The 27,845-nt window shown below is 40.9% G+C and overlaps 2 protein-coding genes across 19 annotated transcripts in view; both read left to right on the forward strand.

Annotated features, from left to right (window-relative positions):
- The window catches only part of LOC309379024 (guanine nucleotide-binding protein G(t) subunit alpha-3), a 657,481-nt gene that overhangs the window by 522,292 nt on the left and 107,344 nt on the right, over positions 1-27,845 (forward strand). Inside the window, exon 9 of one of the 2 annotated variants that reach the window (XR_014172312.1) lies at positions 16,861-17,101. The exons of the other annotated variant lie outside the window; for it this stretch is intronic. The gene's annotated coding sequence lies outside the window, so the exon portion shown is untranslated. Of the gene's footprint in view, positions 1-16,860; positions 17,102-27,845 lie in introns of those variants that run through there. 2 annotated transcript variants of the gene reach the window in all.
- Positions 1-27,845, forward strand: part of MAGI2 (membrane associated guanylate kinase, WW and PDZ domain containing 2) — a 598,965-nt gene that overhangs the window by 114,561 nt on the left and 456,559 nt on the right. For all 17 annotated transcript variants that reach the window (XM_081927615.1, XM_081927614.1, XM_081927613.1 and 14 more), the window contains one exon: positions 18,768-18,884. In XM_081927615.1, the coding sequence (XP_081783741.1) occupies positions 18,768-18,884 (117 nt within the window). The remainder of the gene's footprint in view (positions 1-18,767; positions 18,885-27,845) is intronic.

The raw sequence follows: 27,845 nt of genomic DNA on the forward strand, positions 1-27,845 counted from the left end.
TTAGCCTGTTTCTCTAATGTTGAAGATTCTTTGTAGATTGCTCCTTAATTACCCTGTGTATAGCCTCTCTGAATGTCACAAGTGCTGCTGTGTTATCAGGTTTGGACTTGGGTTGGCAGGCTCTGACACAGGAGAAGGAAGATGAGAGGAGGGTGAATGGTGAAGGGGGATCTTGCCTTTCCACCCCAGCTTTAGCCACTTTTGAAAGGGGATCTCAGGGATGCTGGCTGTCTACCTATGACTGAACAAAGACTGGAACAGGAGGGTACAGCCTAAAACCAGGTACTGGCTTCTCAGATGGGAGTAGACCGATTCCAAAGGATGGTGCACTTGCAATCCCAGTATTCACAAGACAGTTTTGCAAATGATCATGCCCTGCCTTGTCTTTAAAAGCTGGTGGGAGGGTAGGAAACTTGTTGGGACATCTTCATTGCATCTGTTGAGTTCTGAACTTCTTACACTGTTCCATAACTCCTATATTATGACTCCTGAGCACTGTGTCTGCTGCCCAGCCTGTACCGTTAGTTGCCTGGATAAAGACATCTTTCTTGCTTACAAGTAGGAACCTCTGTCTATGTTTTGAGCAGAAACCAGGATGCTTAACTCTGTTATTGTCAACTTTTGTTTCCCTGGGGAAGAGTTTAAATTATTTTGTTTTGCTACATAAAAATGAAAAGACTTTTGGGGCGAGAAGAAATCAGTAATTAAAGCCGACTCCCTCTTCAGGGGAAGACAATAAGAAGCAATTCAGAGAGGCTATTTAAGGGGCAAGCTGGTAGAAACCTTCCTTTTCAGAAAGACATTCAGGCTGCAAATTGCTATCTTACTGAATGGTTTATAATTGTCTCTGGCTTCTGAACAATTTCACTGTTGTATTGTGTTACTTTTTAAGCAGTTTATTGTTATGGGTTTACTCAGCGCAGTCTTTTGCATATGTGCCGCCGGGGTGCAGGTAGATAGTTAAGAGCTTAGGTGGCTTCAGCAGCGGGCGCCAGGCGCCCCTCAGAATTCAGCCCTGGGTTTACTGCTATATAGTAGTCGGTCATCAACTTTATTTTACTAGTCAATGGCCTTGACATCTTTCAGATGCACATTCAATATTTCAAGATTTCTACTCCAGTTTACAATATAGTAAAAAAACTAAAATAAAACATTAACTAAAAAAAAAAAGCCCCATAGCATCCAGTACAACAAAATTCCAGATTAAACTAAAGAGATGGAAGCAGAGCCTGTGCCTCATGCTGTGGGGCGTGATGGGGAGACGGGACGAAATGAAGAAAATCTTCCCCACTAGTCTGTTCTCCTGACCTAGGTAGAGACCTTCCTCTACAGCTCCCTGCTACCCCAGGACTCACAACAATATATTTTATTGTATTAATACACTGTTCACCACTTTGGGGACTTTTGAACCAAAAAGCCACAGCATACCTAATGGTCTGTTTGCAAATATTTTGTCACACTTGTTTGGTGTACAGAGAACTTCATGATTCTTCTGTTCATCGCAGATGAAGCTGCATTGAATTCTTTCCTCTCTTGATTTTCTAAATCACTCCAGGCTTGAATACAAACTGAAGGGGTTAGACTATGACTCCCAAATAAATTTAAGAAAGCAAAGCTATCATAAAAAGGTGGTTTTCACCCCTTTCTTTTAAGGTTCGCAGCTATAAAGCTTCCATTTAACAGTGTATTTGTCTTTTGTGTCAAGAACAAGGCAATTTTTCATGATCTCATTCTCTTTTTCTTTCTGAAGTCTTCAGCTTGTTGAGTTCAGCAAGAGCTTAAAAACTGACATTAGTGGTATAAAGCTTGAAGGAGCCAATTGATTTGTAAGCCCAAAGAGCCAAAGGCAAAGTTCTTGACAACATACAACTGCTGAGCCACAGGGTTCTGCTTCTGAAATACTGTCACAGATCATTTCCATTTGCATTGCAAAATGTATAGCAGTAATGCAGATCTTAACAAGCGCTTTGCTTAAAATCCCTACAGCACAAATATATTAAGATTCTTTATAGTTCTTTGGAGAAGCATTATTCAAGAACAGTGTCCTAATGGGAATTAATCACAAACTGTACCCAGACAGAAATATATTTGTCAGTTAAAAAACTGAGTGAGTGTAGTATATGAAACAAAGAGCAGTTGCCAAGTATGCATAGTGATGTGGCTGCCCATTTAAGAATCATAAGAAAAACTGGACCTCATTTGCTTCTACATGTTTTTATAACCTGCTATACCTCCATTGAAGGGACACGGGTGGCACTGTGGGTTAAACCACAGAGCCTAGGGCTTGCCGATCAGAAGGTCGGCAGTTCGAATCCCCGCGACAGGATGAGCTCCCGTTGCTCGGTCCCAGCTCCTGCCAACCTAGCAGTTCAAAAGCACATCAAAGTGCAAGTAGATAACTAGGTACCACTCCGGCAGGAAGGTAAATGGTGTTTCCGTGCGCTGCTCTGGTTCGCCAGAAGTAGCTTAGTCATGCTGGCCACATGGCTCCCTCAGCCAATAAAGCGAGATGAGCGCCACAACCCCAGAGTTGTCCACGACTGGACCTAATGGTCAGGGGTCCCTTTACCTTTATACCTCCATTGAATTCTTATTTTACCTTCAAAACAACCCAGCAGGACAGGCTGAGCCAGAGTAACGTCTACTAGGCTTTTCCCAGTGAAATTCATAGTTGAGCAACGGTTCGAATCCATGGCCAGGCCCCAACGTTCTCAATCCAGTACCACCTTGGCTTTCTAAAGGCTGATTAATAGTGAAAAAGCTGGTTATCTGTGGGTCTGTCTCATGCGACTTCAGGAGCATATGCAAGAAGGAGCCAGGTTGGCAGAACCAATTATATCCTTCTGTCCAGGGGAGAAAAGAACCTCTTTAGGGTGGAAAGGAACTGCATAAATTGGCCTGACCAACATGGTTCCTTCAAGCACATGTTGCTAGAACAGTGTGAAATTGCACCAGCATAGTTTTGTACCACTACTTTCGCTTTAGATTACTATCTAGGCTTTATCTTGACATGCAGAGATGTCTACAACACAGGGGGGAGGGGAGAGGGCAGGGGGAACTGGAGAAAAAGAGAATGAAAATATATGGAGATAAGTACCTTCACTTGCCAAGATTACGTACAAATTGTTTTATTACTAAGGGGATGAAAAAGCTCTCACAAGTCTAAATTGCAATTAGAAACAATTTAGTTTCCAGCAGCTCTCCCATGAAAGCTTTAAAATAAAAGGTAAATAGGTACAGAAGAGTAAAATGTTATCTGTAGCATAAGCAGTTTAGGTACAGATTTGTACATGAATAAGTCAATAAGTGAGAGAGGCTGTTGAAAGATTCATCAATCTTTAAATGTGGGATTGTTCATTTTGTACTCTACTGAAGATTATCTAGTGATTTTCATGTACTAAATCTGGAAAAGTGCCATACTGGGTGGTTTCTTTTTTCTAAACCCTGTGAATACAAAGCTAAAAACTGCAGCCAAAACACTGACACATTACAAAGTTATTTATTAAATTGGAAGCTTATATCCATCTACCTGTCTGGGATAATGGAAAAGATTAGTGGTGCATGATGTAATTGTATGTTTTCTTTAATGGTATATCTAGCAAGTGTGGGCTCAACAGTAAATATCTGCAGACAGGAGGCTGACCTAAGTAATGAAATTTGTTTCCCCGGAGATTGAGCACGGCTGTTGTATCAATACAACAGCAGAGAGGATGTTTCTGACTGCAAGCATATACAGTCGTACCTTGGTTGACGAACGCCTTGCAAGTCAAATGTTTTGCCTCCTGAAAGCCACAAACCCAGAAGTGGGTGTTCTGGTTTGCAAACATTATTTGGAACCCGAACATCTGACGGGGCTTCCACGGCTTCAGATTGGCTGCAGGAAGTTCCTGCAGCCAATCAGAAGCCGTGCTTTGGTTTCTGAACATTTTGGAATTTGAACGGGCTTCCGGAACGGATTCCGTTTGACTTCCAAGGTACGACTTACTTCTATCTTCAATAAATGTTACTCAACCCTGGTGGCCTAGGTGGCAATAATACCCAGGCATGTGTTCCACCAGCTTCAGCTAGTGCACCAACTATGATCAGTAGGCAGTTCACAGCATGAAAATACAAAATGAAAACACAAAGTAAATAATAAAACAAAAACCAATTGTCCCCACCCCACAAACGCATTTGAAAGCCATAGGATGTTAATCAGCCAAATTCCTGGTTGAAGAGAAATGTTTTGCCTGGTGCCTAAAGTTATGTAATGAAGGCACCAGGTGAGCCTCCCTGGGAGAGCATTCCACGAACAAGGAGCCACTGCAGAAAAGGCTCATTTTCGTGTTGCCACCCTCCAGACTTCTCATGGAGGAAGTACACGAAGGAAGGCCTCAGATTATGATATTGGGGTCTGCGTTGGTCCATCTGGGGAAAGACCATCGTATACTTAATATTTGCTGCTCAATTATTTATTTTGAAGTGGAATATCTCTCTTTCAAATTGTTGAAAAATTGATTTGCTTCTGATTTGCTTCTTGCTGTTCTGCTGGAGAAGGAGACAAGAGGGGGAGTCCATAAGCCTGATGCTCTCCTTGGCTTACTCCTATATCGGTACGCCATAGTTTATCATTCCATAGATACACAACCTCTTGTTGTGATATGGTTGAACGTCCATATTGGCGTGATTTGTTCTTTCATGTCAGAATGTATCAGAGTTCTTTCTCAAAGAGGGGGCACAGTTTGTTCCAGCATAAGTAACAAAACAAAATCCTTTGTAGTGTCTACATTTAAAGCTGTCTCATGGAATCTGTTCTTCTGTTGCTCTTGGCCACATGAACTTTCCTGTTGTCAGTAAAACCTAGAAAACATGGCACTGAGATTCTGGTTCTGCCACAAGTGAGTGCTCATTTCTCATGAGACAATAGTCACAAGTGAAATTTGAGGTCTTCAAATTAGTGTTGTGCTTTTTAAGAATAGTCATGTCCAACAGCCGTTCTTGGGAGTGACTAGAGGGTCACCAGGGAAACAGCCTTTTTGAAACCTTCATGCTTATTTAGCCTTGAATCCACATTGGGGCCCAAAGTGCAGAACACAGAAAGCTCTTTTGTGCGGCTTTCCAGTAATTCTGTTGCTTGTACATACATAGTTTTCCTTGGCTGGGGCTGCTGTTATTATTCAATAAAGAGAGGCAGCATAATCAACAGAATTTTCAACTGGGAAATATTTAAAGGTCTCTTTTCAGTAATTAACTTATTACTACAGCTTTGAGCAACAACAAACCATAATTCATTACTTATAGCCTTCATTTTTTAAAAAAGAAACTATAAACCATGAATGTAAAAAATGTGAACGTGATTTAGATTTTTTTTAATCATTGGAAGCTTAAATTATATGTATTTTCTTCTGTTGCTGGATATACTTCTAAATGTATGTCCTAAATTACTAGCAATTTTGTTATGGATCCTGGATGTGATCCAGCAGTTCAGCCCCTTCCCAGCAAACCAAGGTTTCATTTTTGTTTTTCAGTGTCCAGTTTGCATTGCATTTTGCAAATAACATCACTCCCATTTGTTCCATTTTGGATGCCAGAGTTTTGGCAGAGTCAGAGATGTATAGAGTCAGGACTGAGGAGATTTCACCCCTCCCATACCCAAGAATCTCCTGATAATCTCCTGAGGTCTCTGCTGACTCTACAGAGAGGAGGAGCAATGTACTGCTCTCTACTTAATTAGTCAAGTGAGTGAGTCTCTGTGTGAGAGAGAGAGTCAGTCAGTCAGTCAGTGTGTCGGAGAGTGAGTGTAAGAGATAGTATTGCTGCTAAGAGCAGCTGCAGGCACTCAGAGTAGCATTGATGTATGCTCAGAATACTTAGCTCTGTATATAGTTTGTATTATAGCTGTAGTTATAGAATAAAAGAAGATATTTTACAGAGCTGCTCTCCGAGTGGTTTATACTCTGCAAGACTCTGCAAAACGCTGCTGCGCAACGACTGCATTATTGAGACAGTGAATCCGGTGCTCTCAGCTCCAAGCTGTGAGTCCACAGCACTGTGACCAGTTCCTGTGTGAAACGGAGGTCTCTGGCAGTGCTGCCCAGCTCGCCCAGCCCAGTCGGGGCTGTAGTGCATGAGTCCAGTTGGTACACTGGCTCAAGGGCGATGCTGACAAGGACACCATCTGGTCATGTTGTTTAGGGTATTTTTCAGTATGTGCAACTTGAGGATGTGAACAAACGGCTTTATGCTTTGGAGCCTATCACTTGCTCTCTTGATACTTGATCTTCCTTTCTTGTGAAATTCAGGTTGATTGGACTTCCTATATGGATCCTGAAAGTGAGTGATGTTTCATTGAGGGAAGGAATCATCCCTATTGCCTTGAAAAAGGGCAAAATTTAATCCTATGGTTCTGAGAAAATATTGTCCAGTATAAATTTGTGTTTTTCCTTAATAAGGGTAATGGCATCTTAATATTGGGTAGTTTTGTGAGAAGCTAATTATTTAATTTTCAATAAGATTTCTGGCCTGGTTATAAGATGGGTACAGCCTTGGTTGTCTTGGAGGATTGCTTATGCCATGGAATGGAAAGTGGGAGTCTGACCCTGTTGGTTCTCCTGGACTTCTCAGCAACTTTTAATATCATAAGCCATGATATCTGTCTGGGTGGGGCTTGATTGGCACAGCTTAGTGCTAACCTCAGTCCTTTCTGACTCAGTCAGTGGTGCTGTAGGACCTGCTCCTTCTCATAGCCTTCGGCTTATGGGGTGCTTCAGGGCAGCATCCTATATCCCCCCTTTTTTACTATCTGTTTAGGATTTTGTTGTCCCACCTTTTGTCATTCTTAATCCCAGAGTGGGTTGTATGAGACCACTGGGGGAAATCATCCAAAGGTTTGGGTTGCTTTGCCACCTGTATGTGTATGACCCTTAATTCTACCTCACATGTTGATCTGATAATCCTAGGGAGGCTGGCCTATAGCACTCTTCAACTAGAGGAAGTTTTGATATGAGTGACCAAACTTTAAACTAATCCAGACAATAGGGAGGCACTATGGGAGGGAAGGCAGTCTGCTCTGGATAGTAGGGTTCAACTAGTTCTGAATGGGGTTGCACTCCTTCTGAAAGCTCAGATGAGCAGTTCACATGTCCTCCTCCACTTGACACTGTCAGTAGAACAGGGGTGGGGAACCTCTGAATGCAGGCATAATTAGGCCCATTATGGGTCCCAGTTTGGCCTGTGAAGTCATTTCCCCCAAACTACATTCACCTGCCCCACAGACCTTACAAATGAGGGGCAGGCAGAAACATGACTGCTAGTGCACAATTGGGAGACTTAATATGCACTCCCAGTTGTGCATTAAAAATGGTTGCTTGCTGTTGCTGCCAATCAGCTGATCAGGAATGAGAGCAAGCTGGGAACTTCATTAACAACTCTGTAGTTCAGCAAATTTCGGCAGAAAGTGAAGCTTGAAGCCAGCACCTGTCAGCTGATAGGCGCTGAATCCAAGCTCCTTGGCATTGGCTTCTTACTCATTGAAAAGGCATTCCACAGAAAAGGCTCACCACAATGAGCATTGGCTGTGAGCCACTCTTCTCACTTATGGCAGCTACTTCTCGTCTCTCACCTGGAGTTGCACCTTGAACAAGTGAGGCCTGTCTCAGCTCTCTTCGTAATACATGGTGTCAAAAGTGGATTAATGCTGCCACTAACTTCTAGAACCAGATTCTAAAAGCTGAAAGCAAGCCCTGTAGCTCTCAAAACTCTTGAGCAGGCACTAAGAAAACACCTGGAAGAGCATCAGAAGCAGTAAGTGTCTGCTGATACCTAGCACAGGAGGGGCCACACCATCCCAGGGTAGGAGAACAACTGGCCAGGGTCTGGTCTTGCCTGGAGCTGGGAGGCACAAATGGCTGACTTGCTCTCTCTGCTGAACCAAAGCTGTGATTGGGGGGAGCAAGTTCTCTTGGGGTACTAATGATGTGAGCTCTTCCATCTTATGCTTAGCCAGTACCCGTGTAAATAAAAACATAAATCACAAAGATACCAGAGCCCTCAGTGGCCTTCATTACAGGGAACTAAAATTGAGGTTTCTGCAGGCACTATTAAAGTCTCTTACTGCTTGGAGATTGGAGTCTGTGTAGCAGAACGTTCTGCTTATACCAGCTGCATTGTTACTATTATCACTTGACTAGTAAGTTGCTCATACATAATATTTATTACTTAGGATTTTTATGTGTCCGGCTCAGTTCAGGCTTAATAAGAAGCCCTGGATTGCTACTATATGTCTAAGCTCCTGCAGCCTTGGCATTCTCATGGTCCTCCCTTCTGCCTCCTCCTCTTTTGCTTCCAATTCTTTTAAAAGCCACAGCTTCCTGTGATACCCAAATTTGTGGAACTATGAATTATTTGAACCATGAGATCAAGCTAGAATCGAATCCTAGTTTCAGATTCTAGCTTGTTCTGAAATCACAGTATAAACAAGCCAAAGTTTTCAGGGTTAGGGCATCATGGGGTATTAAAATCAGAAACCTCTGTTCCTGATCGCCTTCCCTGGCATGTGGAAGAGGAGGAGGAGGAGGACAGGGGAGGGAGAGTGCATTACTCTGATTCTTGCCACAGCTCATTCATGTAATAAGAAACCATGGTTTCTCATTATGTGTGAACTGGGCCTATAAATTTACTAATCACAATTTCTAATAAAGGGTTCAAACATAAAAGAGGAAAAAACTTAAGGCCGTGTGAGTCAAAAGTTATTTGGAAATTATATTTGGCTTTCAATTTGTGGGGAGAATCATCTTTCTTTGTAATACTCAGGTTCCCTCAAATCTCCAATCAATTATTAAAGTGGCATTCCACACAATGCAATTATTTCTACAACATCACAAGAGAAAAGCTGTATATTTGTTGTGATGACACAATTAATTGTATCTTTTAGGCCTGTATGTCTTTCTCGTTGGAGTAAAAATCCATTCTTGGAGCTGTGCCAGAGAGATTTGTAGGCTTGAGTTGAAAATGCATTATAAAAAGAACACTTATTTTCCTCTAGATGGTACAGCTACTGTTTAGCTGAAGATTTAACTATTTCTACATTCTCATTAATTTCTCCCCACCTCCTTTTTTTCCCACCCTCCTCAAAATGTTATTTCCATCTTGCAAAAAATTATATTCCATAAATTATAGACAGAAATAATGTAATCTAATGTGTATGCTCTCAAAGACGCAGATGCAAAACCACAGGCTAGAGATTAGTTTTTTACAGAGCCTTCCGAAGGTGCTGCAGGTTAAAAAGAGAGAGAGCAAGAATTGAGAATATTGTAAAGGAAAAATGCTTTAAACCTTAAAAAGTGCTACAAGAAAGATGACGCACTTGTTCAGCTTATACAGCATTGCTAGAAAAGAACGGATTTACATCAAAGGGTAACTTAATGATGCCTGACCTAAGGGATTGTTGCCATGTTACTCTTCCAATTATGGTTGGCTGCAACATGGTATAACCCCCCCCCCCCCCAGTGCTTACATTTTGGGGAAAATCACATTTCTGCTGTGAACAAAGTAACATTAAAATGTGATTGAGAAATCACGATGGCTCTCTTTTTGGTGGGGAGGAGGGGGGAGTTAGAACAGCACCTTATTAGATAAATAAAAAAAGTGTGCAAATTAATAATATGCCTCAGAGCCCTCCGTGTTTGTGCAGACAAGAGCTGTTCTGTTGATGGGTTCTGCTCCTCTGGTTCCTGTGTCCTGACCCCATCCCCTCAACGTCCCCTGTCAATACTTTCCAACCCCCAACCTCTCCTTCTCCATCCCATCTCTCTCCAATCGTGGCTACACCCCTCCCCAGGATCCTAGTAAACAGTATACTTCAGAGGTACTTAGGTCCCATGCAAAGAAGGTGGGGACACTTCTGTATATTGATTAAAAGTTTTGATTCTGAAGATAACGACGGGTAGACGAAAATCAAATATGAAATACATGTGTGAACAAAAAACAAAACATTTAGTACCTACTTGTTTGTTCTTTTTATGCATCCATTTCATTGATACAGTGGCAATGTGGGGTATATTTCATTTACTAGAGGAACATGTTCTTCCTTCAAGATAGCTTGGAAATACGTGACAGAAACCAAAGAGCAATACTGCTGTTGCTTTTTTTAAAGAATAAGAAGTAGCAGCAAAGCCATTCTCAATGTACTTTATGTGTGATATTAATACAACTTGCCCTTTTACATTATATCTTTTAATCAGGAGCACACATGAAAAAAGACAAATATAGTTTCAATTAAACTTTGGCAGTTGATCAAAACAATGTTCTATAAATTTATTCGTTTTTTCAACAAGCTTCATTTTTGCAACTTTTATTTCTTAGAACAGTAGGATAAAAGTGAGTGAGTCAAACTAGGGTATGTTGTTGGTACAGCGAAATATCCAGGGATTAGGGAAGGGCCACCTGTGGTTTAAGTTATTTGGTGCTTCACATACTCTGAAAGACTAGTTTTTGGCTGTTATTTCAGGCCCAATCAAAGCTGGTTTGGCGCTAATCCAGAGGCAACACAATGTCTGGAGGTTTGCTGAGCAGCTGCTACTGCTGCAGTAATTACATACTTCTATGGAACAATGCTTCTTCATTGTGTACCATAAAGGAGACAATCTAAATAGGTCTGTTAAAACTGCACTGGCCATTTCTACAGCTCAGGTGCCAGCCTTTGCTTTTTCTTTGTGCACCTACATCCAATATACAATTATATCTTGTTAATTGAATGTTTAAACCACCTGGCTTTCACTCCAGCAATTTCAACATAGCTGTCTTTAATCCATGCATAAACAAAATTTCTAACAGCTTTCTGTATCTATAATTTTTTCCCTTGCTGAACAGCTATAATTGTCCCAACTACATCTTTTAAGATAATAACCCTGGTTGTTTATTTTGTAGCTGACATTTGTTTCTGCCACATATACAATTGGATTATCTAGCTTTATACATCTACGTTGTGCAAAGCTCAGATAAAAACAGCCATAAATTTTGAAGGTCAAATCATGGTGCCATCATAATGCTAGCTTGAAATGTTGTTTGTTTTGTAAACATGTTTTTCAGAGTCTTTGGGGTCAGTATTGATGGCTCTTTCATTCTTGTTTGGGGTTACCAACAGGTTCTACAGCAAATTATTGCAAAAGCAATAGTTATTGATAGTGAAAAGCTTCATGGGTTGATATCTGCAAATGCAATATGATCCAAAAGAGCAAACCGGGTCATTTTTCCTTTGTCAGTTGGAAATATCACTCAAATTTCTGCTCTGAAAGTTTTCGGAAGGCTTTGCTCAAATCTTTGATGGAAAACCCAGGTGCAACAGTGACTTTAAACATTTATTGACAATATTATCACTGTACCATATGTTACAGGACATGGTTTTTAATGCACAGAGATAGAAAAGAAAACATGTTACTATTAATTCAACAGCCTCCCAATATTTTTATTGTCCCTTGATGATTCTCACTAGTGTGCTATTTAAATTAAGTAGCAACAACTGTTGAAAATGTCATAAATGCATAATGAAATGCTTAAGAATATTTATGATCTCTACTGTGAATTAATTTTTAGACAAGTAGAGTGTGGTGCCATATGTCCTAAGGGGTAAACTGAATCCCAGATCATTTCTGTTTTCTCCTGTTGCTGGGTTTCTGTGGACAGAGAATGGAGAGCCAGCATAGAGTAGTGATTAGTGTGTTAGAATTGGATTGGGAAGACCTTGATTCAGGATCAGCTCACATGATGTCTCAGAACTGCAGCCAGGACCAGCCCAAGACACCTGTAGCAAACCACAAAATGGCACACACACACACACCCCATGAAAGAAGGGATCCGCATCAGGAACAAGGGGGTGAAGATAAAGATCTATATTGGGAACAAGGGTGGAATAAAGATCTACACCAGGAAGGGTGGGAGACCAGCAGCACCTCCTATACTGTATGGCAAGAGGCTGCTGTAGACACAGCAGATCTGGCTTCCAAGGAACACACCACAACTGTTGCTTCCATAGCAGCAGCAAGCGATACATTCCTTGGAGGCCAGATCTGCTGCCCTAGGCAGTTGCCTCACCTTGCCTGCTGGGTAGGCTGGCCCTGGTTGCAACCATAACCTCTTGGCAGTGGAGTCACTGTTATTTGCTGAGAGGGACATATTGGCAAAGCCAATCCATTGTTCCTGCTGGCAAGTCCACACAGCCCTGACCTCACCCCTCTCCCTCCCAGTCAGCGGCACCAACTCCATTAGTGGGAGACTATTGCTGTAGCTCCATCCTTCCAGGTAAGTTCATTCTGCCTTGATCTGTATTTTCACTGGCTCTCCATAAAGCTCATGGAATTAGGCACACTCTCAGCCTAACCTTGCCTTTCATGGCTGTTATGCTGATGATAAAATGGAATGCCCTTGTAAATGCCACTGTCAACACTTGCAAAAGAAAGGTGGGATATAAATGTGAAAAATAAATACATTTTAAGCAGCAATCTTGTTTGTTCCTCTATTTCTCATCCGCAAATGCTGTAGCAGTGTTTTCCCTAGAAGCAGGGAACAGCAGTTGGCTTCGTTCCATTAGTGTGACTCTTCCAGGGCATCTTCCCTCTGCCCTTGTAAGGCCATGGGACCAAGAGCATTTATTTCTAAGAACAGGCTAATTTTAAGTACTTTGGTTTTAGTCATTTGCATTTGCCAGCAGGGCTAATTAGAGGAACTCTAGGAGTCTAACACAACCAGAACGTAGGTCTTTTAAAAACACAGAACAGCTGGTTCAAAACTGCTGAACTCCACAAGATTAAGTTAATACAATTTGTCTTTGCCTTGCTGTGTTTTTATGACGGCCAGGGTTAAAATCTACCCTTACAATGTTATATAATATTGCTTTTTTGGGTCAGCTAGTATCTGAAATGCAAATTCTGGCTATCTCTTTTTATTATGAATGTGTACATTTCTGTGCTCCACTGTAAAGATATCCTATTCTATTGGATAAAACGCTGCCTAATATTTTATTCCATAAAGTTTATCATGTGACTGCATAAGTAGTAATGGGAATATTACAACAGGAAATATTACAATAGAAAGCTATTTAAAAATTTACTATATTTTTCATTTTTACATTGATGCATGACTCAACATTGTAAAATATGAGTGCTTATTTAATTGTATTTTGACTGCACCATGTTCATTCTAGGCTAATAAGATTCATGGTGCCAAAAATGGTTTCGGTGGGCTTTCTGAAATGGTAAAAAAGCCATCTGTCTGATTGTTAGGCTGTTTTATTGTGATTTTTATAGGAGCATCGAAACCATATATAGCAACTACCTCTTTTTTAAAAACAAAAATATTCCAGATCTATATATTCTGCCTCTACTTGTTGATTCACTTTAAAGTAATGTTATTCTGTTATGAGGACATTGCCTAAACATCATTAAGAGTGGGGGTGACTGTGATTACTACAACACCATACTTCACAATATATTTTATAAATGCTGCCTTCTATATGAATAAAGGATGCAATCCTATACCTTACTTACATGGGAGTAAGTCTCATTGAATTCAACATGACTTACTACTGAGTAGGCATGAACAGGATTGGTCACACATAGTAAATGTGGGCAAGTTTACCCATTTCTTACATACATGCTAACTAGGAGCTGCTGCCTACACTCGCATTGCATGCCAACTCGAATTGCCTGCCACCCACCAACCAGCCCCCCGCTGCCCACCCCTCTTCCTTTATACCTGGCCAACCTTTTACACCTTGCCCAAACCCATCATCCCCTCAATGAACTGCCAACCTTCTCCCTATTCCCTCACAGTTGGCCCAACCCCCCCCTTGCCGTTTATTGCACAGAAATCCTCTCCTCTGATAAATAGTACTAAATAAACTATAGTTTATTGACCCAAATTAATGTTACTGTTAATATCCATTAAAAATAGATTGTCAAAAGGGTTGGTCTTATATATGATCTTGGCAGCATGAATAGTAATTGCAACTCAATGGAAAACAGCCCAAAATCTTACCCTGGATTCTTGGTAACCAGGGCCGTCTTTAGTAGATGGGGCGTTGGGGTGCAAATATCTGCCCAGCACCCTCAAATCACCACAGATAGTGTTGGGGTGGCTGTAGCTGCGCACTACGAGCCATTGAGGGGGGTGCAACTCTCCCCCATGCTGCTGTAGGAGAGTGATCCCCGCAGAGGCTTGGGAGTGAAGTTGCGCCCCTCCCAAGCCTCCTCGAGAGGAGAGCGATCCCCGCAGAGGCTTGGGAGGGAAGCTGCTCGCCCACCAGCCATATGGTTGGCAGGGTGCAGCTGGAGGGTGTCAGGGAAAGGGGAACTTGCTGGGGTGCCCCTGAGAAGATGGCGCCCTGGTGCAACACACCACTAAACCCTATGGGAAAGACGGCTCTGTTGGTAACTGCTCACTCTGGGATAGAGCTGTATTGGAGACCAACACACTTAATTTGAGATTTTGACAAGGACTGGAACCTCCAGACTCTTTTTATATAATATGGCATTCCTTTATAACCTGGACAGCAGAACCATCATTTTCAAGACAAACCTCATCACAAGCCTGGTGTACACACACAAAAACAAACATAATCCCAATAAAATTGGCATGGAACCAGCTCTTTCATTAAAAGCAGCCAGTTCCCCAAGCTGTTGGAATAAAAAAAAGTATTTGGCTGCCGGTGGAAGGAAACAAAGAGGGAGCCAGTCTAACTTCTCTACGGAGGGAATTCCAAAGTCTGGGAGCAGCTACTGATGAGTGTTCAAAAGACAACCGCAAAATACAAGTCAATTAACCTTGTTACCCGTTTAAAATGGTGCACATGCACAATGAGGTTCCATTTACTTAGGCAGGTAATTTTTTTGTCTTAAGATATTTATTTATAATTTTATATATGACAAAAAACACATTTCAATAATCATTCAACAATAATTACAACATTTTAAACCTCAACTTCCCTCCTCTTTTCACAGTTCCTTAAAGTTATTTCCATCTTTCCCTGCATATCCCAGTTGTCTCAACCTATTCTTTTAATCATCTATTGCAAGTTTTTACGGTAGTCCTGCTAACGTCTTGATCTGTTTACAATTTGTTGTAAATATTCAATAAACCATTTCCATTCCTTAATAAAAAGTTTGTCTTGATTTCTTATTCTTCCAGTAAGTTTCACCATTTCTGCATATTCCATTAGTTTCTGTAGCCTTTCTTCTCTGTTCTTCTTTCCATTTGGGGGCAAATATTATTGCGGCTGTAGTTGCATACACAAATAAGTTTCTATATTGTTTAGGTAGCTCTGATCCCACAATCCCCAGAAGAAAAGCTTCTGGGTTCTTTTAAACAAATTTATCTTTTTCAATTCATTATATATCATTTCACAGTAAGCTTCAACCTTCTTGCAAGACCACCACATATGGAAAAAGGTACCTTCTTTCTCTTTACATTTCCAACACTTATTCAATTTTGATTTGTACATTTTAGCCAATCTGTTAGGTACCATCCATACAATATTTTCACGTAGTTTTCTCTTAAACCATAACATGCTGTAAATTTATATCTGTCTTCCACATGCCTTTGTAATTGTTTTTTTGTTTTTTGAGCGATAAAGTCTGAGTAACTTGTAATGTTCATTCCTCAGTCAACTGCTGCTTACTAGCCTACTAGGGGCATCATAAACTTCCTCTGTTTTTTGGCTTGAGAGCTGTACATTTATAGGCCTATATAGTCTTAGTTTGTGACAGATTTTGTTTTGGTTCACAGATAATATGGAATAAATGTTTCACCTTGCTGTTGACACTTGCAGCCCTACACAATAAGTTGCATTTTTCATATGGTCATTATGGTTATGCATAGCTAATGTTTAAGAAAACCACGTTTTCTAAGGTACATGGTACAAGTTGCTGAGTCATAAGCAAAGTATTTTTAGAATCCCAGGGAAAATGAAATTGTTTCACTTCAAACCTCAATATATCAGAGCTCCAGGGCAAGTTGTTCATGGTTGAGATGCAATCAATTATACTCTCAAAGGAAAAGGGGGGGGGGAAGATAAGGCATAACATACCAAGTTCTGTTCACAGAGCAGCTATGATAAAATATGAGTAAGCAGAAGTTCACAAGCCATCCCAAATATATTTTATAAGGGCATATAATAAAAATGTTTTAAGGCTAAGTAATATATCTGCTGTGAGAATAGCAATAGAAAGAGCAATGTTTGTTTTATTACCAGCCTTGAACTGCGAAATAAAACTCAGCAATAATCCCCCATCTGGAACATCTGTGAGTTACAAAAAACCCTACTTTTATAATACCCTGGGCTAAAGAAAATTATAAGCCTTGTTGTGTTTATCTCTTGCCATTTTCTCAGAAATACGAATGATTCTCTCTGGTCTTGGATCTTTTAATGAGTTACAGACTGTTTAATATCTCTTTGTGTGTGTGTCTCTCAATAAAGTGTGTCTTATTACAAGCTTTGGAGAAATGGACTAAACTAGAATATACAATAAATATTATAAAATATTATAAAATACTTTTATAATTGACCCCATATTTAAAATTTTCAAGCAGTGCAGTTTTTAGTTTGACCAAGTTTGGATTATATTGGATTTTCTTCCATTATTGTATTATCTGGGGATCGGGAAACTCTGAATTTAGCAGGGGGAAATGGCAGGCTTCAACTTGGATGAGGAGAACATCATGGGAACATATGGCAAACATATACGATACCCAGTTTCTCCAAGGTCAAAAGATATGTTTCAAATATGCTTAACCGTACTTAGTTTATTTTTTGGCTGCAATTTTGTTAATGTTGATATTGTTTCATAGATTTATAATTGCTGTAAATGTAAAGGGACCCCTGACCATTAGGTCCAGTCGTGGCCGACTGTGGGGATGCGGCGCTCATCTCGCTTTATTGGCCGAGGGAGCTGGCGTACAGCTTCCAGGTCATGTGGCCAGCATGACTAAGCCGCTTCTGGCGAACCAGAGCAGCGCACGGAAACGCCGTTTACCTTCCCGCCGGAGTGGTACCTATTTATCTACTTGCACTTTGACGTGCTTTCAAACTGCTAGGTTGGCAGGAGCAGGGACCGAGCAACGGGAGCTCACCCCATTGCAGGGATTTGAACCGCCGACCTTCTGATCGGCAAGTTCTAGGCTCTGTGGTTTAACCCACAGCGTCATTTGTTAATCATATAATATGACTTTTGCTTTAATTGTGATGTGTTGCTTATTTTTTAAGTTGTTACTTGGTTCGCAGTGTTTTCTAGAGTGTAATTGTTTCACTGATAGTCAATTATTCTATATGATTTATGTTATATTTGTGACATCATGTTATATCATGTTACTATTATTTATTGCAACAACAACAACAACAATATTTATTACGGCCGTAGGCCCATACCAGTAAAAACAACACGTAAATAACACGTGGGGGGGGGGGAAACAGCCGCTAAAACACCACTATAACAATATATATTGCTTGTTATCTGGGTTTGAATTCATTTGAATGAACAACAGGTCAGAAATGTAATCAATCAAATCAAAACATGCCTTTGCGGATTTGGGAACGAAAGGCTTACATGCTGCTGACGTACTGTAAATGAAAGAACATTTCTTCACTTTTGGCTTGCTCCAGACATAGAGAAAATATATTTAAAAATATGTAGTTGCTGATGTCCAAAAAGTGCACGGACAAAGCATGCTTGAGTCAGGTTCTTCTACTTGACTTTAGGACAGTTGTTCACTGACCCTTATCCCAAGTTCAGGCCATGCTAGGCATAACTAGCCTTGCAGTTGCAACTGTGGAGTTCATCTTCTAGCTAGTCTGAAGGAACTTGGCAGCCTCCCTGCGTACTCTTTTGCTGTCCTGCTACGTACTGATGGTGGACTGCAGGGTATTGTTAAGCAGAAATGCTTCTTAGAAACAGAGCAGAAATATTAGTGCTATAATCACTGTGTGAAAGCGATGTGCTGACCCAGCGGGTCTCTACATTTGGTTCTAGGTCATGTCATTCACCTGGGTCCCAGGTCATGACACCCCAGGTATCATCCTATTTGTGAATAATAATCCAGACTTCAAACCTGAACACCTTGACCCAGCTGGGCAGTATCAGCAAAGGAAACCTGCATTCCAATCCTGTTTGTGTGTGCAGTTCCAATTCAGTATCTGTATTTAGATGAGGATGTTCATGTGCTAATGGTTACTGCATAATTAAGCTGCTAATACATAGCCCAGCTAGAAAATTGTAATAACACCAACCAGCTGTTTGGCAAATGGTGATGGGTAGCTGTATTTAGTCTCCCTGGCTCATACTTCCCTATCAGGCAGCTGACCCACACCATTTCTAGTTGTCCAACAAGGCTACATGTGCACACACATTTGAATAAAGGTCCCGGCCCTCTTCTTTGGGATCATGGTTATGTGTACAGTGGTACCTCGGGTTACATACGCTTCAGGTTACAGACTCCACTAACCCAGGAATAGTACCTCGGGTTAAGAACTTTGCTTCAGGATGAGAACAGAAATCGTACTCCGGCGGCGTGGCAGCAGCGGGAGGCCCCATTAGCTAAAGTGGTGCTTCAGGTTAAGAACAGTTCAGGACCTCTGGAACAAAGTACTTAACCCCAGGTACCACTGTGATTTAGGAAGTCAATAAAGAAAAAAAAATAATTTGATTCAGTTATAGGTAAAGCCAAATATTTAATTGAAAAGGAGGTAATCTAACACTTCATATTTTATTACTAATCAATATGTGTTTTGCTAATTCTTCCAGGAGGCATTGTTGATAAGGATCTACGTCGCTACCTCAATTTACGGTTCCAGAAGGGTTCAGTGGACCACGAGCTCCAGCAGATCATCAGAGACAATCTCTACCTCCGAACAGTGCCATGTGAGTCCATGTTTTGTTTTGTCATACGAAACTACCGATTCTTATGGATGCAGTGGGTAACAGCAATACTAGGCTGCAGATGGAATAATCTGAAAAATTTAGCATCCATCCAGGCTGATTATTACTGAATCTTTACATGGAGAGTATCATGAATGAGGAATTTGCAGGCCTTTGCTGGTGTTGAAATTCTGTTTCATTTTGTAGCTGCAGTAAAGAGAGTATTGCCTGGAGCAAGTAGCTTTATTCTATTTAAACAACTAAATATGATCCTCGCATGGATTTCTGATGTAGGCTCTTAATAGCTGTAATTTTTGAATGCATAGAATATCATTAGTGATAGCGTTTGAGAGCCAGAGTAAGGGCTACAAGTTTTTAAATGTTGGCAAGAAGAATGCAATTTGGGAAATGTTGAAAATATCTATGTGGAATGACATTTCGTGCAGTTGCACCAGGAATTGGTTTTTACATACTCTCAAGTGATTTTCAAAGAAAAATGTTTGAAAAAAATGCCAGAAGTGTGAAGAAACTTTTGCTTTCACAGAGAAATGTGTAAGAGAATAAGAGACAGCCAAATTAGATGCATCTTGTAATTGTATAGTGCTTCAAAAATAAAAATCAAGGCTGACTCTTTTGAACTAGAAATGGACATGTGTTCTCTATCAGGGTTGTAGTTTTACATTAGAGACCAATATATGATGGGATGCAATAATGGGATGCATCCATTTTGAAAGCAGCAGAATCATTTTAGTGATTTTAACCTTTTTATGTCATAAAAGAAAGGTTCACCACAAAGCAGTAAACAAGACCCTTTTATATTTCGAAGGTTGTTTGTTTGTTTTAAAACAGGAAGTGAAATATCAGACCTGGAAGTGTGCTACCTGGGTCTTGTGTACGCTCAGAAAAGGTTGTCTGAATGAGTAGTGCTGTTGTTTGTTGGAGGTTTGTACGCTGGCTGTCTCAGAGAAGGCATTTGGAAAAAACATTCTGACAGTAAGAGCTGTTCAACAGTGGAACGAGATATGGTGGGTCTCCTTCCTTTGACGTTTTTAAACAGAGGTTGAATGGCCATCTGCCATGGATGCTTTAGCTGAGATTGCAGGGGGTTGGACTAGATGATCCTTGGGTCCCTTGCAACTCTATGATTCTAGGTTTTATGTGCTGGGAATAAACCTGAGATGGATCTTCTTGTCTCTAGTCTGCTCCTGGGCTACATACTGTGGGCCAGCCTAGCCACTGTATTTCTGATTAGCTATTGGTTTTCTGCCATGTGTGTCACAAGCTATGGATGTGTAACTTTCAGCAGAGGCCATGTCCATAGTTTACTTGGCAGTGGGTGGAAGTCAGTATTAAAGAGTTACCCTCATTCTCTTTAACTTTTGTACACAAAAGCCCTGTTCAGGTATTTTGTCTGTACAGGTGATCTTGCATGTAGGAGACATAGGCTGCACACACCAGCCCCACCTGCTCAGTCCCCAGGCTACCCATGTTGAGCTTTTATACATGTTCATATGAATGTAAATAAATGCCTGCACAACCAGAGATGCTGTGTTCTACTTGCATTCAAGAAAAGGTGGATCCTAGCTCCCTTCAGACCTTCTAAGTGAGGGAGGATTAGGTACTGAGTGGGTGGGGGTGGGGCTTGTATAAATGTCCCTACCACACCCACAGTTTAACCCTTTGCATGTTCAGGCAAACACTCCTAAAAATAGGAAGAGAACACACACAGAGTGTTAGTCCAAAACTATTATATAGTCTCCAGAAGGGTATCAAATATATTTCATGTTTCAGATGTGTCATATCCAGGACTTTTTCCCAGCTGGAACTCACTGGAACTCAGTTCTGGGCCCCCTCAGGTGGGCACCATTGCCATTATAAGAGAACATGAGAGGTGTTCCTGGAGAGTTCCAGCACCTCTTCTTCTAGAAAAAATAGCAGTGGTCATATCTAGCCTTTCTTTGTTCACCAAAGTGCAATTCAATATGTGTCTATTTAGCAGAAAGCTCTAGTGCTGCATAAGATTGTATCTTAAGGGAGCAATCCTATACACATGCTGGTGTATAGCAAGCTAGTGCAAATTAAGCTGGTGTAAAATTACACCACATCCACCCAGCAGAGAGGAAAACAGGCCTTTAAAATAGTGTTTGAGTTAAGCCAATTTTGCTGGATTAATTTATGCCAGGGTTGCCAGGTTATATGACTGAGCTGAACAGGCTTAGGATGCAACCTAAGGCTCCACCTTCTGGTCCCACCCCTACCACACATGCTCACTTTTCAGAGTTTACTTTGTGTGAGCCAAGTGCCCCCCCCCAACCATCTCCCAGGAAATAAGGCTCATGATACTTGTATTGACTCAAGTTATGCCTCAACTTTATAGAGGACAGGTGTAAGGTTTTGGAAAGGCCTTGGATATATCTGTTTGTGGTCACCCCAAGGCAAGTGACCCAATTGGCACAAATCAGGTAGGAACCCCTTGCTGGGTTGCCACCTATGGCCCTCTTCTCTACCTGGGTTTCTGGACATCACAAACTCCTTCCAGATCCCTTTAACGGGATACCCCCGGTAACTGGAGGGGCAGGCAGAGGCTACAACCTCCCTTCCTCCAAAGACTAAGGCTTAACCAATGCCTTGACCATCAAAGTTGTGACGATTGCTATGAGGTAGGCAAAATCTCAGGACAGAGTTCATTAGTCCAGTGGATAAATTGCTACCCAACCCTGGGAATTTTAGTGAAGGAAATGGACTAGGTGATGGAAGCAGACTGGCTTTAAGTATCCCAGCAGCGAACCATAGTGAAGCCTTTCACCCCAGTCAGGCCCACCGCTGAGCAGAATCTCACAGCCAGCTTGCCCATGACTGGCCAATTTTGGGACAGGCTAAAATCCACTTTCCGAGCCAGCATGAGGCCAGTTTTGAAGTTGTGCCAGGCCAGGAGTCACCCTTCCTCCATGTCCTATGCCAGATCATGGCGTGCAGTGTGCACCATCACACAAAGACTCTGGACTCTGAAGGTAAGTGTCATTAGCTTAAGATCCACCAGGCTCAGCTTGGTTGAGCTTGGGTGGAGGAGGTATGCCGTCTTATCTCTAGCTAAGCCATGGATGAGGGAATTAGGCCTGCATAGCTCTGCTGCATTAGTAACCTCTAAGCCAGAGATCTGCTGGATTCTAATCAGCTCTTCCCAGTGGGTCTTGGCAACTCTTAGTCATTTGGGCTATATATGTTTCTTTGTTTCTTTCTTTGTGTGTTTGTACATTCACCTATTAATAACATTCTACTAATCCATTTTTATATCTTTTGTTGGGAGAATGCCCAGATAGCTGGTATGCATCTTAACATTAAATTATTAAAATTAAATCTACATTATTCTGATGTCAAACGGCACAGGGAGGTGTGTCATTTTTGTACAGCTGTGTGAAAAGCCTAATAAAACAGGAGCTAATTTGTCCGTCAATGAGAGAGACTGTGGAGATGAAAGTGCATTAATTTTGAAGCTAGTTCCCATCATAGATGGCTTGTGAACTGAGCTGGAAAGTACTGTGGTAAAAGTAGAATGGGACAAAGAACAATTCACAAGAAGCTGTGCTAGAAGCTACTAGGATAGACTAGAAAGGGCGACCAAGAAGTTGTTTATACTGATAAGGAAGTTTGCCAAAGCCTGGAGCATCAATCATAACAGATTTCAATTACTGTGATAGTGACGTGAATGGCAATGGCAAGATTTCGAAGTAAGAGTGCATGTTGTTGGAAATGGTGTTAAACCTTTTCTTGCTCCTCAGTTTATCACAAGCTGTGAACCAGAAGCAAATGCTCGAGAGAATCACAGGGCTTTCTTCCAAACCTTTTAAAGTATTTTTGGGCAAAACATTCTCACAGTGTTGGACTTTTAAAATGAAGGTTCAGTTTTATAGATCCTGCTGGTAAGAAGGCTGGTGATAAATTTTACCTGAAATGAAGGGAAATCCAGGGTTTTGTAGAGCGGGCGAGGACAATGTGTAACGTAGGCTCACATGTTCAAGACTATACTTAGACAATAGCAACTGCTTAAATAATTGCATCCCTTGATTTTAACCACAGGTCATGTTAAACATGCTTCTCTTGTGCATTGTGTGTGAACAGTTGTAATGGTATAATACAGTACATTCATATAGCTTGTCCTGCATATTTATTTAAATGTGTATTGAGGCCAAAGTTGAAATGCTTCATATACTTTTCAGTCAGCTATGAGTGAATGCTGTTTTGATAGGTTCATCAGTAATGGTGTTGAAGTTTCTGGGCTTTCCTCCAGATGGTATGGCCTCTGCTAATTTATTTTAAGGGTATACCATATATAACAAAACAACAACAACAACAACAACAACAACGCATTTCAGGCATTCCTATGTGTTAATATTTTTATGATACAATTTGGATGGCTAAGGTAAAAGCCTTGAATCTTGGCAGTGGAGACAAATAAAATAATAATGTGCAAAGAAAATCGTTGATGCGTGAAAGCATTCCATGCAGTATTGCAAAAGCATTGGAGTGAAGCCTACGAGGGCTGTAGCCACTCAAAATGTAGAGGGTTTGTGCATGAGCATCAATTTGAGCCTGCAGTGGTCACTGTTCAGTTGTCTTGGGCATATATGGTGCATTGCTTAACTGGGAATGACGTTCATATGATTTGGCATTTCCAAACGGGCCCTGTATCCACAGCAACTGCTGGCAGCACATTCCTTGAGCTGCTGTTTTCTTAAAGCTACACACACTTACACTCAATTATTTGAGGTCTTCTCTTGTGTATATCTTACCCAATCACCTGTTTGCCCCATTTGTGAATAAGGTAATGGTGAGGGACTCTGCTCATTACACATTACGCTTACTGTGCCTTATAGATTGAAGCAGTTTCCCCTGAACCCAGTTTTGATACCTACAGTGAGTCAGGTAGTGATGAAAGGACTGAAGGGCCACTTCCTGCAACTTCTTTGGTCAGGTTCAGCCAATGGGTTACCACCACCTCCCCTGCTCTATGCAGTTACTGTTTACATTTGCTAGAGGTAATTAAATTAGACACAAAGGGCAATCACAAGCATCTTATGTACCTTGTTCATTCTCATGAAGTGAGAACAAAAATGTCTACCCATTAGACAAAAAGGTGCAAAGCTCTCCCTTACCACCTTGTACTCTGTAGATAGAAGCATTCTAAGGGTGGCTGGCTGTCAGTAAGGCCCTAGGGGAAAACAACAGTAGCAAAATATGTGATTCTATCAATAGTCTTATAGCCACCAGGGTAATATGTAATTTGCTATGAACATGGGTAGCACAGACTGAATTGAAACTTTATTTTTTGTGTATGATTATAAATGTTCTGCTTATATAGCCAGCCAAGAAAAGTGAGGTTCTCATGTAAGACACACGTTTCGCTATTTCCCCAGTGTTTGTCATTCGCTCTTGTCATCTCCCTTGGCCATTAAGGTGCAAGATGGTTACATCAATTAGATGTTCATGATATCTAAAATTTAAAAACTAGCCATATCTACTAATGTTACTTCTTGTAATGACTTCAGAATTGTTTGAATTGACAGGTGTGCCAATGCTAATGCCACCCACAAATTATGCCCAGATTTGCATATATGTTGTGCCAAATTCAAATTTGGATCCTCTTTTGTCTGTAGAGCAGAGGGACCATACATAAATCGGGACACACAGACACACAGAATGTCAACAGTTGAAGCTTTCCCCACAATAATGTTTTTGTTCGAGAAATAGCTAAACCTGTAAAATTTCTGCCTGTCATACAGCTGTTAAATACACAATAAGACTACAAATAACTCATGTTCTTTTACTGAAGGTATTTCATAAATTGATTTTAGGCCACCAGTGCTACAAAGAGTGCAAGACCAAGCGTGGTGGGGTGATCTAAGATTTACAGCAACTAAGGTTCAGATTTTATGCTTGTAAACTCAGTAGCAAACTTGGTGGTTTAAAAAAACCACCAGTGTATTGTAAGATCATTATTTATTTAAACTGCACAACAAGTATAATAATGTTACTAGTGCAGGTCAAAAAGTCACCCTTTTAATTTCTTTCTTTGAGCAAAAAGGGTTTGAGCTGTTGACAAGAATATGTGCATTCAAGTATTTGTGCCAACAGCTGCAATTTATTCTCCTATTTTCTCCCATTGGTAGAAAAGCAATGAATTGCCCCCTCACTCATGTTGATGCCATAATTAACTTAACAGCCTCTCCAAATGCATTTCTCTAAAACAACACATGAACAGACTAGTTAACAATGGTGGGCTAATACTATGTGCTTCTCATTTGCTGCTCTACCTCAGCCCTCAGCAATATGAGTTTAACAACACTGGGCTGCTTTAAAAGACTCACATAGCTCAGGCTCTCTCAACCACAATACCCTTGCCTTGTGATATCAACTTCAATTGCTGGGTGGGAACCTCCGGTTGGCAACTCACCAGCCCGTGGGCAGGGATGGAGATGTCAGGTCAGCAATCAGGCTGCCCTTATCTCAGTGCACACCAACCCCCAATGTACAACTATCCCCCCACACGTGTGTGACTGTGCACACGTGCAGCACCAGAAAATAATTAAATAAATCGACTCCTACCCAGAAATGGCAGGAGAGAACTTGTGTCTCATGGGGAGACCCTCCCCAGAGCCCAAAGAGGACGTCAGAAGAGATGGGAGGTGCAGCAGGGCTCCGTTTAGCCTGCTCAGCCACCCTGCCTGACAGCTGACACATGGGGTAGCGCTGCTGCCACCACCTCATTCCCACATAGCCTCCAACCCAAGCTTCAATTCAGCCTGGCTTTCAAGTTGAACTTAGCTTGATCTTTTATTCCCCTTCCTTCCCTTTTTATGAAGATTGCCCGCTCTGGGATCCCACAGCTAATTCTCCCCTGGTCTCCCCTGGCCCAAATAGGACTAATTTAGCCAGCTAGCCCTGGTGATCATCTAATGTTTATTGGATGGATTTTCCCCCTAAATTGATTTTTGAATTCTGAATTTATTGTTATTCACGTTTTATACTGTATTTTATGCTGTTTTTTGTTGCATAAATTAAGTGTTTAAAATTTGTTGTTAGCCGCCCTGAGCCCGGTTTTCTGAACCGGGAAGGGTAGGGTATAAATAAAGAATTATTTATTTTTATTATTATTAGTTTTTTTATTTTTTATGTGCAGTCTTTTTGGTACAATTGGGAAAGATCAGCAGAGAGGGTGTTTGGAGACATTTTAGAGGGTGGGTGCTCCTTACTTAAGTGATTTTCACTTATGAGTATGAGGTCCAGGAACATAACCCCTTCATAAGTTGGGGGGTTGCCTGTACATTAATTACTAAAGTTGTGGCTATGTTTAACCTCCAATCTATCTCTGACTATCATTGCTTCTACATGCCTGCCTCTCTGTGCCTGGTGTGCATAAAATAGGAGCTGCAGGGAGGCTGACCACAACTGGAAAAGGAGAAAATTGACATAGGTCCCAACACACAAAGAGACACAAGCAAAGCACTATTATTCATCCGGGGAGGGAAGTTGCCGCTGTTACCACATTTATTTATAATGCAATGTTCTCCTTCAGTATTTATGAACATCTGAGGTAAGCTGGTAGTTGAAACATTTGTAGCTTTCTCCATGGTGGTTGTTAGAGGACAGCAAAGGTCCTAAAGAAGCCTCAATGAGATAATTAATGTTATCGATTCCTTGAAATTCAATGCTAAGGGGCAGGTACCATAACAGTCTAATAAAGCTTCTGCATCTGGCAGTGATGAGCAACAGCAGTGAAAGTAGCACACAAATAGCTTATTAAGCAGAGTAGATAGAAACAAACATTATTGTGTAATAATTCATTGTGTTAGTTTTAAGACATAAATCTGTTAGGGGTATGGATTCAGGCTTAATGGTGGAAGGTTGTCCCTGAGGATCCTGCCACAGATAAGTGTCATTCTGTTTCAGCATGATCTCCTAATAAAGTGCATTAGTAAAGAATGAATTAGGTCTAACATAAAAGCAGGACAGTCACAACAGAATGGTTCTATCCAAATCAGTGTTTGTTTGTTTGTTTGTTTGTTTGTTTGTTTGTCTGTTTTTGCTTTGGTTTTGATGATTAAACTCTTAGCCTATAACTGCACTACTGGAAGTAGAGGGAAATAATAATAGTGCACTGCACTGACCACCTTGGATGAAAGGCAAAAAGTGTGATAAACGAATGAAGAGCTTTTAATCCTCCTTCACCAATTCATGGTTAAGAATGTTCACACAAGCTGTAAAAAATAATTGCTTAAATAGGTAAACAAAGGCTAAGTAATAAAGACTGCTTTTAATAACTTTCTGTGCTCACAAGAAGGGCTTAATAGACAACCCTTACTCGTCTCCTACATTGGTGAAAAGGAATATGTCGCCCTTGAAGTTATGCAACTCAGAGCTCATCTCTTATATATTTTGGAAAGTTGTTTGTCTCTTTGTTCTTCATGCATTCAGGCGCCTCTCATGACACCATAACTAAATGTCTCATGCTGCTTCCTGAGATCAAGGAGGAGGTCTTTTCTGTGTTTGGATACAGTTGGATGTCATTTTGAATCAAGATGGTGGACTGAACCTTTCAAAACTGCATTAATTTTAACCACTGATTTCAAAACAGCACTGATGTTTGTTAGTTAAAATTCACTCCAGAGCAATGCCAGTCACTTTCCACTAGGGTTGAATAATATCAAGTGAAGACATGTCATGGCCATAACAGATTCACAACTAGATCTCCCAAGCATCTTTACTTTTACCTAAAATGATGCAAAAACCTCTCCAATTTTGATTAATTTGTAGCAGCACTGTGGGAGAAGGGCTAACTCATTTCCTTCTGTGGGGTTTCCCTGATCTAAATTATTCCTTTTCCCCTCTCCCTGACAGAGACGGGCTCAGAGTTATCTTGAAGACACAGGAAAGAGTTTGATGCAAATAATGGAGCAGTTCCTATAG

The sequence above is a fragment of the Podarcis melisellensis genome, assembly GCF_964234715.1.
Source record: "Podarcis melisellensis genome assembly, chromosome: 10".
Taxonomy (NCBI): domain Eukaryota; kingdom Metazoa; phylum Chordata; class Lepidosauria; order Squamata; family Lacertidae; genus Podarcis; species Podarcis melisellensis.